Source organism: Heptranchias perlo, chromosome 14 (assembly GCF_035084215.1).
Source record: "Heptranchias perlo isolate sHepPer1 chromosome 14, sHepPer1.hap1, whole genome shotgun sequence".
Lineage (NCBI taxonomy): Eukaryota > Metazoa > Chordata > Chondrichthyes > Hexanchiformes > Hexanchidae > Heptranchias > Heptranchias perlo.
The window spans coordinates 4,376,565-4,392,537 of NC_090338.1; the positions used below are offsets into that span (position 1 = coordinate 4,376,565).

The window sequence follows — 15,973 nt, forward strand, 5'->3', positions numbered from 1 at the left end:
GAAAACAAGGATGAGAATTTTAAAATAGAGGTGTTCCCAGACCGGGGTCATTTTTTCCCCCTCTCCATTGCTCCAAAAAAAACGTTTTTTTAATTATGCGGTCATATAGCTTCGAAATAAATTTACAAAATTGATTTTTTTTACAAATTTACTATATAATGTGTCAATTATCTTTATATCTGTGTGCATTCGCTGCCAACTATTCCTATGTCCACCACTGGTGGGAGGGTGTAATTACAGTGTGACAAGTTTACATAGGCAGTTTCCACTATAAATCTGGGCCTAGGAATTTATAATGCAAATGCAAAAATAAGGGCAGAATGTACGACTTTAAAGTGGGTCTGAATTACACCTGTACATCCTGGTTCAGTTATACCCCCGACCTCTAACCTCACTTCACCTGAAGACTATACCTGAAGTCTAAACTCTCTATGTGCAATGTCATGGGAAATTGACTTGTGCTTTACTATAAATACCAAGGATGTCCAACACTAACCAAGATTGAAGAGCAGAGGGGTCCTTGCTTATGATGAGACGGTAAATCTGTTCAGATGGTCATTCAGATCAACGTCCTGCGGCACTAATCTCCGAGAAGCAGGGAGTTTTCTCGGTGTCCTGGGGCCAACATTCCTCCTTCAACCAACACCACTAAAAACAGGAGAGCTGGTCATTGCTGTTTGTGCAGAAAGGCTGTGTTTTCAACTGAAGGAAATGAATTGCAGAGCCTTTCACGACCTCAGGACCATCCCAACCCGCTTTACAACCAAGTGTAGTCACTGTTGTAATGTAGGGGGAAAGGGCAGCCAATTTACACACAGCAAAGTCCCACAAACAGCATGGCTTAATTGTCCAGACAATCTTTTTTAGGTGTTGATTGAAGGATAAATGTTGGCCAGGACACAGGGGAGAACTCCCCCAAAAAGCAATTCATTGTGCAAATTACTTAGCAATATTTTGATGGTGATCTGCTACATAAATCTAAGCACTTTTCTTTCCCTTATCTTTTTCTTTTTCAATTTTTTAAAATTAATTTCATAGGAACATAGGAACAGGAATAGGCCATTCAGCCCCTCGAGCCTGTTCCGACATTAAATGAGATAGTGGCTGATCTGTATCCTAACTCCATTTACCCGACTTGGCTCCATATCCCTTAATACCCTTAGCTAGCAAAAAATCTATCTATCTCAGATTTAAAATTATTAATTGAGCTGGCATCCAATACATTTTTTGTGAGAGTTCCACACTTCTACCAACCTTTGTGTGAAGAAGTGTTTCCTAACTTCTCTCCTGAATGGCCAGGCTCTGATTTTAAGGTTATGTCCCCTTGTCCGAGACTCCACCATCAGCGGAAAAAGTTTCTCTCTATTTACCCTATCAATTCCTTTCAAAGTCCTAAAAACCTCAATCAAATCACCCCTTAATCTCCTACATTCCAGCATGGGTTACAAGCTCTCTTGGGTCATCTTGGAATATTACTGGTTACCTGGTACCTGCAGGTACAAACACTGAGGGTCTTGCATAGATTTGTACATTTACCATATCTTGTTAATCAAGCAAATCACTGCTGTTTTTCCCAGGATAAGGACTTTGGAAAACATGCCTTGCACAAAGGGCATTCCAATCCCCCAGCGGAGGTAACTACCAGCCTGAAAACCTACCAGCATTTTACGCTGGAAAAGGCTTACCTAGGAGAGGACTTCTTCTGGGCTTTCACTCCGGTGGCCGGTGATTTTATACGTTTCAGATTTTTTACACCAGTGAAAGTGGACAGGTAGGTTGGAATATTACATAGATCTAATGCTATATGTAATACGTCTATATCCATTTAAAGACACCATTCCATATGGGATCTAAGCGAAGTACCTGGGGGATGCTTTGTTATGTTAAAAGCAGCATACAAGTTCTTCGGTTGTTGAGGGATGGGAAGGAATTACGAGTCTGGATCAGAAGCTGAGTGGCAATGTAACTTCTCCCACCTTGACTTTCACCCCTCCTCTCTTAGAGGTACTTAACTGCTGCTGGGGTGTGGCTCTGCTGGTCGGAGGGTGTAATTACTGTGTGATAAGCTATCATGGACTCTACCCACCCATTTAATCTCCTCTCACAGCCCATGTACACTCTCCCCTATCATAGACTCTACCCACCCATTTAATCTCCTCCCACAGCCCATGTACACTCTCCCCTATCGTGGACTCTCCCCACCCATTTAATCTCCTCCCACAGCCCATGTACACTCTCCCCTATCGTGGACTCTCCCCACCCATTTAATCTCCCCCCACAGCCCATGTACACTCTCCCCTATCATAGACTCTACCCACCCATTTAATCTCCTCCCACTGCCCGTGTACACTCTCCCCTATCACAGACTCTACCCACCCATTTAATCTCCTCTCACAGCCCATGTACACTTTCCCCTATCATGGACTCTCCCCACCCATTTAATCTCCTCCCACTGCCCATGTACACTTTCCCCTATCATGGACTCTACCCACCCATTTAATCTCCTCTCACAGCCCATATACACTCTCCCCTATCATGGACTCTCCCCACCCATTTAATCTCCTCCCACAGCCCATGTATACTCTCCCCTATCATAGACTCTACCCACCCATTTAATCTCCTCCCACAGCCCATGTATACTCTCCCCTATCATAGACTCTACCCACCCATTTAATCTCCTCCCACAGCCCATGTACACTCTCCCCTATCATAGACTCTACCCACCCATTTAATCTCCTCCCACAGCCCATGTACACTTTCCCCTATCATGGACTCTACCCACTCATTGGCACTGGGAGTGTCAGCCTGGATTATGTGCTTGAGTCCTGGAGTGGGACTTGACCCCATGACCTTCGAGCTCAGAGATGAGAGTGCTTCCCACTGAACCAAGGCTGCTGCCTAGGAGAAAACAAATGAGAGATATTGAAATTACACACGCTCACCTTTTAACTGTGCTGCTGTTTCCTTTTCAATCTGACTGTTGTGGAATCGCTAACAGCAGGGTTGACTGATGCTGGGCTACAGTTCCACACGTCCCAGCAGTCCTGTGTTGGCTCATCCAGACAACCATTCTTCATGTCTCAGCCTAGACCAGTGTGGTCCAATACATCAGCCACTCGCCACATGTGGCTAATTGGGAATCCAGATGTGGCGAATTGCATCTGTGATTAGTAAATAAATAACGAGTAATTGACTTTCGATGGTAAGACAAAAAGCAGAGTGTGCGAGTGTTTTTTTTGATTGTTGTGAATTCTTCACTTCCTTGGTCACTGAATGATGGGAAATGTTTGTTTAGTAAAAATGCACACGTGTGAAACACATTTACCTGTATTGTGTGTAAGGGGTTTTCTACTAAAATTGGCACCTGTGGATAAATCAGTGTCGCCCTAGTCACATCTGTGGCCAGTCAGCGATTTCCAGTGGACAACACTGACCTGGGCGGTGAGCGTTAGGCTATCCAACTGGAGAGGGCTTCATGGCTGGGCTCAATCCCGTCCTTCCCTCGGCGTCCACATAGCCCAGGAGCGGGCACAAATAATAATTATTTTGCCCTCCCTAAGGGGAAGTTGCCGCGCTCCAACCTTCGACCCCAGCTGAGAGCAGCACAGACTGGGAATGAAAGGTGGGTCCTTCTAGTCTGTCGGGCTCAGTGTTTCACTGGGCTCAGCTCTGAGCAACCCTATTTTTTTTTTCAATGTGGAGCGACTGGGAATCAAACACAGGTCTAACCTCAGTATTTCAGGCTGCTGAGAGGAACGAAGGGACGTGAGAACAGTTACACGTGGGTTGATGTCCAAGGCGTTGATTTTGTTTTTAATAATATAACTGTACCCTTGGATAATATTTTCAATAGACTTTAGTGCAAATAAAATTAATCTATAGCTTCCCCCTGGTGGTTCAACTCCCTTAATACAGTGAATGGCGAAGACGCAAAGACCAGGATGGCCCAAGGGCTGTTTTGCTGGTTGAAGTGGCTCATCTCAGTTGGGATGATAGTAGGGGCACCATAATTGGTCTCGGATCCACCGGGTTAGGGAGGGGCGGAAACCAGCCAAGATTCCTGGTTGCTAGGCCCCTGCGTGACTGTAGACAATGGGTAAGAACAGGGTGCAGGGTCCAGTTCAGTTATGATACCTTCCCCCCCCCCCCCCCCTCGGTTGAAAAGCTTGCTATAACACTCGTGGTCTAGGTGCACACATGAAGAACTAGGAGAGGTACCTGAGGGCACTTGGCACCTAGTGGAACCGAACCCCAGCAGAAGCCAGTGTATATAGGCAGGCAGGCAGACAGAGACAGACAGGCAGGGAGACAGGCAGGCAGGGAGGGAGACAGGCAGGCAGGGAGGGAGACAGGCAGGCAGGGAGGGAGACAGGCAGGCAGGGAGGGAGACAGGCAGGCAGGGAGGGAGACAGGCAGGCAGGGAGGGAGACAGGCAGGCAGAGAGGGAGACAGGCAGGCAGAGAGGGAGACAGGCAGGCAGAGAGGGAGACAGGCAGGCAGAGAGGGAGACAGGCAGGCAGAGAGGGAGACAGGCAGGCAGAGAGGGAGACAGGCAGGCAGAGAGGGAGACAGGCAGGCAGAGAGGGAGACAGGCAGGCAGAGAGGGAGACAGGCAGGCAGAGAGGGAGACAGGCAGGCAGAGAGGGAGACAGGCAGGCAGAGAGGGAGACAGGCAGGCAGAGAGGGAGACAGGCAGGCAGAGAGGGAGACAGGCAGGCAGAGAGGGAGACAGGCAGGCAGAGAGGGAGACAGGCAGGCAGAGAGGGAGACAGGCAGGCAGAGAGGGAGACAGGCAGGCAGAGAGGGAGACAGGCAGGCAGAGAGGGAGGCAGGCAGGCAGGGAGACAGGCAGGCAGGGAGGGAGACAGGCAGGCAGGGAGGGAGACAGGCAGGCAGGGAGGGAGACAGGCAGGCAGAGAGGGAGACAGGCAGGCAGAGAGGGAGACAGGCAGGCAGAGAGGGAGACAGGCAGGCAGAGAGGGAGACAGGCAGGCAGGCAGGGAGGGAGACAGGCAGGCAGGGAGGGAGACAGGCAGGCAGGCAGGGAGGCAGGCAGGCAGGCAGGGAGGGAGACAGGCAGGCAGGCAGGGAGGGAGACAGGCAGGCAGGCAGGGAGGGAGACAGGCAGGCAGGCAGGGAGGGAGACAGGCAGGCAGGCAGGGAGGGAGACAGGCAGGCAGGCAGGGAGGGAGACAGGCAGGCAGGGAGGGAGACAGGAAGGGAGGGAGGGAGGGAGGGAGACAGGCAGGGAGGGAGGGAGGGAGACAGGCAGGGAGGGAGACAGGGAGGGAGACAGGCAGGCAGGGAGGGAGGGAGAGAGACAGGGAGACAGGCAGGTAGGCAGGGAGGGAGACAGGCAGGGAGGGAGGGGGGCAGACAGACAGACAGACATTGACTAGGGGGTGCAGTAGTGTAATGGTTATGTTACTGGACCAGTAATCCTGGACTAATAACCCACAGTAAGCAGTTTGAGAATTTGAATTCGGTTTTTAAAAAATCTGGTCTCAGTAAAAGTGACTGTGAAACTGTCGGATTGTCGTAAAAACCCAACTGGTTCATTAATGTCCTTTAGGGAAGGAAACCTGCCGTCCTTACCCGGTCTGGGCCTATAGGTGACTCCAGTCCCCACACCAACATGGTTGACTCTTAACTGCTCTCTGAAGTGGCCCAGCAAAGCACTCTGTTGTATTAAACCTCTACCAGTGGTTCAAGAAGAAGGCCCACCACCAACTTCTCAGGGCAACTAGGGACGGGCAATAAATGCCGGCCTTGCCAGCGACACCCTGATCCCAAGAAAGAATATTAAAATTTCTCTGGAATGGAAGTACGAGGCCATCTGTTCTATTACCAAGCAGTACTGATAGCCACTGATGGCGGATGTCTCTCTCTCTACCTGTGTCGATGTCTCTCTCTCTACCTGTGTCTCCGTCTCTCTCTCTACCTGTGTCTCCGTCTCTCTCCACCTGTGTCTCCGTCTCTCTCTCTACCTGTGTCTCCGTCTCTCTCTCTACCTGTGTCTCCGTCTCTCTCTCTACCTGTGTCTCCGTCTCTCTCTCTACCTGTGTCTCCGTCTCTCTCTCTACCTGTGTCTCCGTCTCTCTCTCTACCTGTGTCTCCGTCTCTCTCTCTACCTGTGTCTCCGTCTCTCTCTCTCTACCTGTGTCTCCGTCTCTCTCTCTCTACCTGTGTCTCCGTCTCTCTCTCTCTACCTGTGTCTCCGTCTCTCTTTCTGTCCCCGTCTGCCCCTCTCGGTCGGTCTCCTCTTCCCTCTACCCCCTCTGCCCCGGCCCTTCGTGCCCCCGGGCCCCTCGTGCCCCCCGGACCCCTCGGGCCGCCCAGGCCCTGGCCCCTCTGTCTCCCTCACACATTCATACGCACCTGTGTTGGATGTGAAATCAGTTTGGGACGGCCCGTCTGCGGAATATACACCAAACTGTTCTTCAAATAGAATCAAATCTCCTGATTGAGTGACTATAGGGATATCGAGTGTAGATGTCATCCTGGAGAAGACCAGGGGCTGTCCTGGGCTGGGTCCGCCCACCCTCTGTGATCTCAGAGGGGATCATGCTGGTTCTGTTGAGGTGGAGATATGCGGTGCGACCAAGCATGAGAAGCAGAGGTGATCATGGTATCCGAAATTGTTAGTTATGATGCGAATGTAACTCGGTCTGGCCTGGTTCACCTTCCTACTTGTACATCCGACCTCTTCCTGTTCTGTTCTCAGGTTTTTTTTCCGCAGTGGGAATATCGAGCATCCTGGTGACAAGCTCTTCAACACCACAGTTGAAGTTTTGCCATTTGATGTAAGTCTACTTTTGACCAAGTCTTTAGAAAACAGACAATGTGGATATAACAAAAATGGATTTTTGCCTATGTTGAATCTTTACTTGTTTTTTTTATCGCTGGAAACAGCGCATGAGGAGTTAAAACCTCAGGCTGTTTTTCAAAGGAAAAGAACTGAGGTTTTAACTCCTCGCATGCTGTTTCCCAGGGGTACTTGTCAAATGAAAAGCCATGAGAAGATCAGAGACCAGGCAGGTTGGCTGCAGTAGGCTTCACAAGACACAAATTGTTAAAAAGCACCCAATAGTGAATCAGCGGTGCTGATTGTGTTATATGCTTGAAGATTTCACCTTGCGTCATCTGCCACTATCAAAGATTGCCTTTATTGATGAGAGAAATGCAGCCTTTTGTTTCAGTGTAATATCTAATCTGACTTTATGCCAATCCTGGAATTCCCTACATAACAGCACTGTGGGAGAACCTTCACCACACGGACTGCAGCGGTTCAAGAAGGCGGCTCACCACCACCTTCTCAAGGGCAATTAGGGATGGGCAATAAATGCCGGCCTCGCCAGCGACGCCCACATCCCAAGAATGATTTTTTTTTAAAGTAATCGTTCTCAACTTTTCAGCCAGTAGAAAGGTTCTGTGGTTTAAGTTTCTGCCGGCCGGCAGAGAAACTGAGCTAGTTTTGAAACTGCTGCAAGAAGTGAGCTTCTACACTAAAGTCAATGTACAGAGAGAGGGAGTGGCAACTTTATTATTTTATGGTTTGTGTTCCCATAAGTATAGAAGATTGAGGGGTGATCTAACCGAGGTGTTTAAAATGATAAAAGAATTCGATAGGGTAGATAGAGAGAAACTATTTCCTCTGGTGGGAGAAATTCCAGAACAAGGGGGCAGAACCTTAAAATTAAAGCCAGGCCTTTCAGGAGTGAAATCAGGAAGCACTTTTTCACACAAAGGGGAGTGGAAATCTGGGACCCTCTCCCCCAAAAAGCTGTGGGTGCTGGGGGTCAGTTGGAGCTTCAAGTCTGAGATTGATAGATTTTTGTTGGGTAGGGGTATCGGGATGTGGAGCAAAGGCGGTTAAATGGGGTTGAGATACAGATCAGCCATGATCTAATTGAATGGCGGAACAGGCTCGAGGGGTTGAATGGCCTCCTCCTTTTCCTATGTGTATCAAGGAGAATAGTGGAGTGTATGAGTAACTGTTTATTTACCTGTTTAATTTAAATAATCTATCTCCCTTCACGTGTGACTGTCCACAGGCAATTCGACCATGAAGGTGTAGCACAGCTCTTGGCCACTGTCCACACGTGCAGACTTCAACAGGGGTCACTGGATAACTGTCGGCAGCTTTTCCCTTCCCCACTCCTCTCATAGAATCATAGAATAACACAGCACGTTCATGCCTGTGTCAGCTCTTTGAAAGAGCTATCCAATTAGTCCCACTCCCATTCTCTTTCGTAACAACTCGCTGCGTAAGTTTATTTTCCCCCCTCGTGTCCCCTCTGCTTCTTTTGCCAATTACCTTAAATCTGTGACCTTCCTGCCACTAGAAACAGTTTCTCCTTATTTACTCCAACAAAACCTTTCGTGATTTTGAACACCGCCGTTAAATCCCCCCTTAACCTTCTCTGCTCTAAGGAGAACACCCCCAGTCCTTCTCTCCCCGCCCCGGGGTACCATTAGCTTTGAGCGGGTGCTTGGGGTAAGGGTGTATTACCCCCTTCCACAGTATTACACGGGGAATATCTTAGACAACGATACCTCACATGTCCGATTACCTTTAACGGACTCTTTTTTAAATTCTGCTTCTCAGACAGTACAGTCAGGCAAGGAAACCTTGCTGGAAGGTAAAGAGAAGTCTCCCAAATACCAGAGAACGGAAGACGGGTATTTCCGAATCGGTAAGACGGTCATGTACGATATTTAGTGTTTTGAGTGCTGGGTTTTCTATTCCTGTTGCACATCATCGAAATGCTTTATATAACTTTGTGTCAAACAGACCCGTGCTTTCATGGGCAGTCTCTGAGCACAGTCAGATACCCTACAACAGGGCTCAGCGCACATTGAGCTTAAAAAAAAAAGGGAGTAAACAATTAGCCGTGGGAAACAGACTTGGGGCGATGGAGCCTTGTGGATTACTGCATCTTTCAATCCTTTCCTTGTGTTCCAGCTTCCTTTACGAATGGTATCGCTGAGGGAGAGGTAGACCCATTGTTCGGACCACTGGAGGGTGTTCGTCTGTCCATCCTGTCTGACTCGCCGGTCTGGGTGATACTTAGTGAGGTAATCCACTCTTAATACCGTGGTGCCTTAGGACAGAGCTCAAAAGAATCTTAAAAGCGTTGATCATTTTGATTTGTGTTCGATTTCTGCGTTGGAATGTTTTTTCCTGAAAGGCGGACAATAAATATGAGATGGGTTCAGTTGAAGAAAGTCCATTTGATTCTTTACTTCCCGAGTACCCAATACTACTGTGACTAGAGTAAGAAATAGTACAGTATTGGGTGGGATCAGACTAATAGAGAATACAAGGTGGTCTAAGACTGGTTTGCAGTGCCTGTGTGTAAACGCACGAAGCGTGGTAAACAAAGTTGGTGAGCTGCAGGCGCAAATAGCCACATGGGAATATGATGTTGTGCCGATAACGGAGACCTGGCTCAAAAAAGGGCAGGATTGGTTACTAAATATTCCTGGATACAAGGTGTTCAGGAAAGATAGGGAAGGAAAGGAAGGTTGGGGGGGTGGGTGGCATTATTGATTAAGGAGAATATTGCAGTGCTGGAGAGAGAGGATGTCCTGGAGGGGTTAAGGACAGAATCTATTTGGTTAGAGTTAAGAAACAATAGAGGTGCCATTGCACTCTTGGGTGTATTGTATAGGCCACCAACTAGTGGGAAGGATATAGAGGAGCAAATTTGCAGGGAAATTACAGAGAGGTGCAAGAACCATAGAGCAGTGATAATGGGGGACTTCAATTATCTTAATATAGACTGGGATAGTAATAGCGTAAAGGGGCAGAGAGGAGGAGGAATTTCTGAAATGTGTTCAGGAGAATTTCCTTGATCAGTATGTTTCCGGCCCAACGATGAAGGAGGCATTGCTGGATCTGGTTCTGGGGCATGAGTTGGGTCAAGTGGAGCAAGTGTCAGTGGGGGAACATCTAGGGAACAGTGATTATAATATAAGGTTTAGATTAGTTATGGAGAAGGACAAGGAGCAATCTAGAGTAAAAATACTTAATTGAAAGAGAGTTAATTTCAGTAGGTTGAGAATGGATCTGGCCCAGGTAAATTGGAGTCAAAGATTGGCAGGCAAAATTGTAATCGAACAATGGGCAGCCTGAAAGAGGAGATGGTTCGGGTACAGTCTAGGTACATTCCCAGGAGGGGGAAAGGTAGGGCAACTAAAGCCAGAGCTCTCTGGATATCGAAAGAGATGAGAGTAAGATGAAGCAGAAAAGGGGGTGTACGACAGATCCTAGGTTGATAACACAAGTAAGAACCAGGCTGAATATAGAAAGTTCAGAGGAGAAGTGAAAAAGGAAATAAGAGGGGCAAAGAGAGAGTCTGAGGATAGACTGGCGGCTAACAAAAAAGGCATATAATATAGGTATATAAATAGTAAACGAATAGTAACAGGAGGGGTGGGGCCGATTAGGGACCAAAAAGGAAATCTACTCATGGAGGCTGAGGGCATGGCTGAGGTACTAAATGAGTACTTTGCATCTGTCTTTACCAAGGAAGATGATGTTGCCAAAGTCACAGTAAAAGAAGAGGTAGTTGAGATACTGGATGGGTTAAAAATTGATAAAAAGGAGGTACTGGAAAGGCTGGCTGTACTTAAAGTAGATAAGTCACCCGGTCCGGATGGGATGCATCCTAGGTTGCTGAGGGATCTTCCAATCATCCTTAGATACGGGGGTGATGCCGGAGGACTGGAGAATGTTACACCCTTGTTCAAAAAAGGGTGCAAGGATAAACCCAGCGACTGCAGGCCAGTCAGTTTAACCTCAGTTTTGGGGAAGCTTTTAGGAACGATAATCTGGGTCAAAATTAATCGTCACTTGGACAAGTGTGGATTAATTAAGCAAAGCCAGCAGGGATTTGTTAAAGGCAAATCATGCTAAACTAACTCAATTGAGTTTTTTGATGAGGTAACAGAGAGGGTTGATGAGGGCAATGCGGTTGATGTGATGTATATGGATTTCCAAAAGGCATTTGATAAAGTGCCACATAATAGGCTTGTCATCAAAGTTGAAGCCCATGGAATAAAAGGGGCAGTGGCAGCATGGATAGGAAATTGGCTAAGTGACAGGAAACAGAGAGTAGTGGTGAACGGTTGTTTTTCAGACTGGAGGGAGGTGTACAGTGGTGTTCCCCAGGGGTCAGTACTAGAACCACTGCTTTTCTTGATCTATATTAATGACATGGGCTTGGGTGTACAGGACACACCCATTTGCAGATGACACAAAACTTGGAAGTGTAGTGAACAGTGAGGAGGATAGTGATAGACTTCAAGAGGATATAGACAGGCTGGTGGAATGGGCGGACACGTGGCAGATGAAATTTAACGCAGAGAATTGCGAAGTGATACATTTTGATAGGAAGAACGAGGAGAGGCAATATAAACTAAAGGGTACAATTCTAAAAGGGGTGCAGGAACAGAGAGACCTGGGGGTATATGTGCACAAATCATTGAAGGTGGCAGGGCAGTTTGTGAAAGCGGTTAAAGAAGCATACTGGATCCTGAGTTTTATAGATAGAGGCATAAGCGTACAAAAACAAGGAGGTTGTGATAAACCTTTATAAAACACTGGTTTGGCCACAGCTGAAGTATTGTGTCCAGTTCTGGGCACTGCACTTTAGGAAGGATGTGAAGGCCTTAGAGAGGGTGCAGAAGAGATTTACTAGAATAGTTCCAGGGATGAGGGACTTTAGTTACATGGATAGACTGGAGAAGCTGGGGTTGTTCTCCATGGAACAGAGACGGTTGCGAGGAGATTTGATAGAGGTGTTCAAAATCATGAGGAATCTAGACAGAGTAGATAGAGAGAAACTGTTCCCATTGGCGGAAGGGTTGATAACCAGAGGACATAGATTTAAGGTAATTGGTTAAAGAACCAAAGGTGACATGAGGAAAAACTTTTTTACACAGCGAGTGGTTAGGATCTGGAATGCACTGCCCGAGGGGGTGGTGGAGGCAGATTCAATCATGGCCTTCAAAAGGGAACTGGATAAGTACTTGAAGAGAAAAAATTTGAAGGGCTATGAGGATAGGGTAGGGTAGGGGAGTGGGACTAGCTGGATTGCTCTTGCATAGAGCCAGTATAGGTTTGACGGGCTAAATGGCCTCCTTCCGTGCTGTAGCCATTCTGAGCCTATGGCCCTTTACAGTATTTAGGTGTTTAGTCCCACAATTCCTCGTTGCCTTCTCCAGCTGTGTAAAGAAATACTTGCTGGCATCTGTGCTAGACTTCCCCTTCACAACCTTTGGCCCTCTGCCCTCTTGTCCTATCATAGTATTGTTCACAATTTAGATGCAGCTGAGGGAAGGCCATTCAGCCCATCTTTGCTCATTCATCCAGAAAGACCATCTACTTATTCTCTCTGCCCCCCACTTCATTTCACAACATCCAACTTTATCTTCAGTGATCCCAAGGCTATCGCCTCCACTCCCCTCCCTAGTAATTCCTACATTACAACAGTGACTACACTTCAAAAGTTCTTCATTGGCAGTAAAGCGCTTTGGGATGTCCTGAAGTTGTGAAAGGCACTATATAAATCCAAGTTCTTTCTTTTCCCATTCCTCATGTCGATCAGTCTTTATGTGTGAAAGAACTTTCTGACGTTGGTCCTAAATTTGCGTTTTGCTAGTTTCAACCTGGTTCCTTTGACCTCCTCTCAACAGTTCCAGGTTTCCTTTCTCCGTTCCTTTGATAAGGTCCCCTCCCAGATGTCTCTCTTCATGGCTGAAGATCTCTCGTTTATCTCATCTGTCTTCTTGGCTCTTCCCTCCAACTCCAGGGGACTCGTTCCTTTTCCCTGCATTGCCTGCAGGGTGTGATTGACACTTCCCTAACCAGGTTAATGTTCGAATGCTGGTGTCAACCTAGAATACCAGCAGTGCTAGAACCGGCAACTCAAGGTACCGCCAGTGGCATCAGCGCGTCCAGGTACCACAACAGGAAATTAGGACCACCTTCGTAAGAACGTTGCATTGTTTAGGAACTGGAAAAAGCCATTAGACTCCCCCCTCCCAAGCCTCTCCCTCTTTGATCTCAACTCCTTCCCCCCCATATCCCTCAATCCCTTCTCTCTCCAGATACATATCTATTGCCTTTTGACCCCAGTTCTCCGCTTCCTTCTCCTTCCCTGGTAACTTACTCTACAACTTAATTTTCCTTTGGCTGAAGAGCTCCCTCCCGACCTCCCTTCTTACTCCTAACTCCCTCAGGTTTAACTTGTGTCCCCTGGGATCGAACCCCATCACCACAGGGATCAATGTGTCCTGATCACCTTTGTCTGTTGCATTCTTGGAAGCTTCGATCAGGTCTCCTTTGCTGCAAAAAGACGAGCCCAGCTTTCTTGCTATTTCTGCATAACTTAAGTTCCTGATGTCCAGAATTATCTGTGTTGCCTTCTCTGTCCCCTCTCAAGAGCAGGAATAATAATAATAAAAAAAAGAAATAACTCGCATTTATACAGCGCCTTTCATGACCTCAGGAGGTCTCAAAGCGCTTTACAGCCCATGAAGTACTTTTTGGAATGTGGTCACTGTTGGAATGTAGGAAATGCAGCAGCCAATTTGCGCACAGCAAGATCCCACAAACAGCAATATGATAACGACCAGATAATCTGTTTTAGTGATGTTGGTTGCAGAAAAAATATTGGCCAGGGCACCAGGGAGAACTCCCCAGCTCTTCTTTGAACAGTGCCACTGGATCATTTACATCCACCTGAAAGGATTTAACGTCTCATCCGAAAGACGGCATCCCCGACAGTGCCGTACTGCACTGGGAGTATCGGCCTAAATTGGGGCTCTTTTCTCTAGAAAAGAGAAGGCTGAGGGGTGACCTGATAGAGGTCTTTAAAATTATGAAAGGGTTTGATAGGGTAGATGTAGAGAAGATGTTTCCACTTGTGGGGGAGACCAGAACTAAGGGGTCATAAATATAAGATAGTCACTAATAAATCCACTAGGGAATTCAGGAGAAACTTCTTTACCCAGAGAGTGGTGAGAATGTGGAACTCGTTACCACAAGGAGTAGTTGAGGCGAATAGAATAGATACATTTAAGGGGAAGCTGGATAAACACGAGGGAAAAAGGAATAGAAGGATATAGTAATAGGGTGAGATGAAGAGGGAAGGAGGCTCGTGTGGAGCATAAACACCAGCATGGAGCAGTTGGGCCGAATGGCCTGTTTCTGTGCTGTGCATTCTATGTTTTTTTTTAAAAATTGTGCCTTTAACTCTAAATAACTTGTGACGATATTCTGAATTTTTTTTTCAGATATTTATAAAGAAAGCCGAGACTTAATGCTAGAGAAGATTTAGTTTTGATCATGATGGAATGCCGCACCCCTCCGGGCTGGGACGGCTTGTCTTTGAAACCCCCCCTTTCTCCTCTGTTGGACCATCGTTTTCATCGCAGAAAGACTGCGCCACCTGGCGGCCAATCCAGAAAGAGCAGGAGAGGGGGGAAATTCTGAGTGAGGCAAAGTAAAAAAAAAACTGACATAAACTGACACATCTACGAGCAGCTCATCGCTGGTGTGGCACCATTTTATACTCAACAAAAAAAAAATTGTGTGAAAGAAAACCCATTTTTAATGGGATCTTCCATTCTGATGCACACTGGTCCAATTTATTAAAAATTGTACCATTTTTAACCTGTATTTTGCTGCTTGTTTTCACTACGAGGTGCTGATAGTAATGATGATAGACCCTTTATCTTAGGAGAAAGATAGGGAGTGTTGCTAAATGAAAGGGGGAAGGGATGGGGAACATCTCTAATTGAAGGGGGAAGGGATGGGGAGCGTCTCTAATTGAAGGGGGAAGCGATGGGGAGTGTGTCTAATTGAAGGGGGAAGGGATGGGGAGCGTCTAATTGAAGGGGGAAGGGATGGGGAGCATCTAATTGAAGGGGGAAGGGATGGGGAGCGTCTCTAATTGAAGGGGGAAGGGATGGGGAGCGTCTAATTGAAGGGGGAAGGGATGGGGAGCGTCTCTAATTGAAGGGGGAAGGGATGGGGAGCATCTAATTGAAGGGGGAAGGGATGGGGAGTGTTGCTAAATGAAAGGGATGGGGAGGGTCTCTAATGGAAGGGATGGGGAGCGTCTAATTGAAGGGGGAAGGGATGGGGAGTGTTGCTAAATGAAAGGGGGAAGGGATGGGGAGCATCTAATTGAAGGGGGAAGGGATGGGGAGCATCTAATTGAAGGGGGAAGGGATGGGGAGTGTTGCTAAATGAAAGGGATGGGGAGGGTCTCTAATGGAAGGGATGGGGAGCGTCTAATTGAAGGGGGAAGGGATGGGGAGTGTTGCTAAATGAAAGGGATGGGGAGGGTCTCTAATGGAAGGGATGGGGAGGGTCTCTAATGGAAGGGATGGGGAGCGTCTAATTGAAGGGGGAAGGGATGGGGAGTGTTGCTAAATGAAAGGGATGGGGAGGGTCTCTAATGGAAGGGATGGGGAGCGTCTAATTGAAGGGGGAAGGGATGGGGAGTGTTGCTAAATGAAAGGGATGGGGAGGGTCTCTAATGGAAGGGATGGGGAGCGTCTAATTGAAGGGGGAAGGGATGGGGAGTGTTGCTAAATGAAAGGGGGAAGGGATGGGGAACATCTCTAATTGAAGGGGGAAGCGATGGGGAGCGTCTCTAATTGAAGGGGGAAGCGATGGGGAGTGTGTCTAATTGAAGGGGGAAGCGATGGGGAGTGTCTCTAATTGAAGGGGGAAGGGATGGGGAGTGTCTAATTGAAGGGAGAAGGGATGGGGAGTGTCTCTAATTGAAGGGGGAAGGGATGGGGAGTGTTGCTAAATGAAAGGGATGGGGAGGGTCTCTAATGGAAGGGATGGGGAGCGTCTAATTGAAGGGGGAAGGGATGGGGAGTGTGTCTAATTGAAGGGGGAAGGGATGGGGAGTGTGTCTAATTGAAGGGGGAAGGGATGGGGAGTGTC

The 15,973-nt window shown here is 47.6% G+C and overlaps 1 protein-coding gene across 1 annotated transcript in view; it reads left to right on the forward strand.

The window, feature by feature from the left end:
• mgat4b (alpha-1,3-mannosyl-glycoprotein 4-beta-N-acetylglucosaminyltransferase B) overlaps positions 1-14,687 on the forward strand; it is a 301,140-nt gene extending 286,453 nt beyond the window's left edge. Inside the window, exons 11-15 of the mRNA XM_067995968.1 lie at positions 1,578-1,771; positions 6,725-6,803; positions 8,609-8,696; positions 8,966-9,078; positions 14,305-14,687. Coding sequence (XP_067852069.1) covers positions 1,578-1,771; positions 6,725-6,803; positions 8,609-8,696; positions 8,966-9,078; positions 14,305-14,331 — 501 coding nt within the window. The 3' untranslated portion in view covers positions 14,332-14,687. The remainder of the gene's footprint in view (positions 1-1,577; positions 1,772-6,724; positions 6,804-8,608; positions 8,697-8,965; positions 9,079-14,304) is intronic.
• The last annotated feature ends 1,286 nt before the right edge of the window (positions 14,688-15,973 follow it).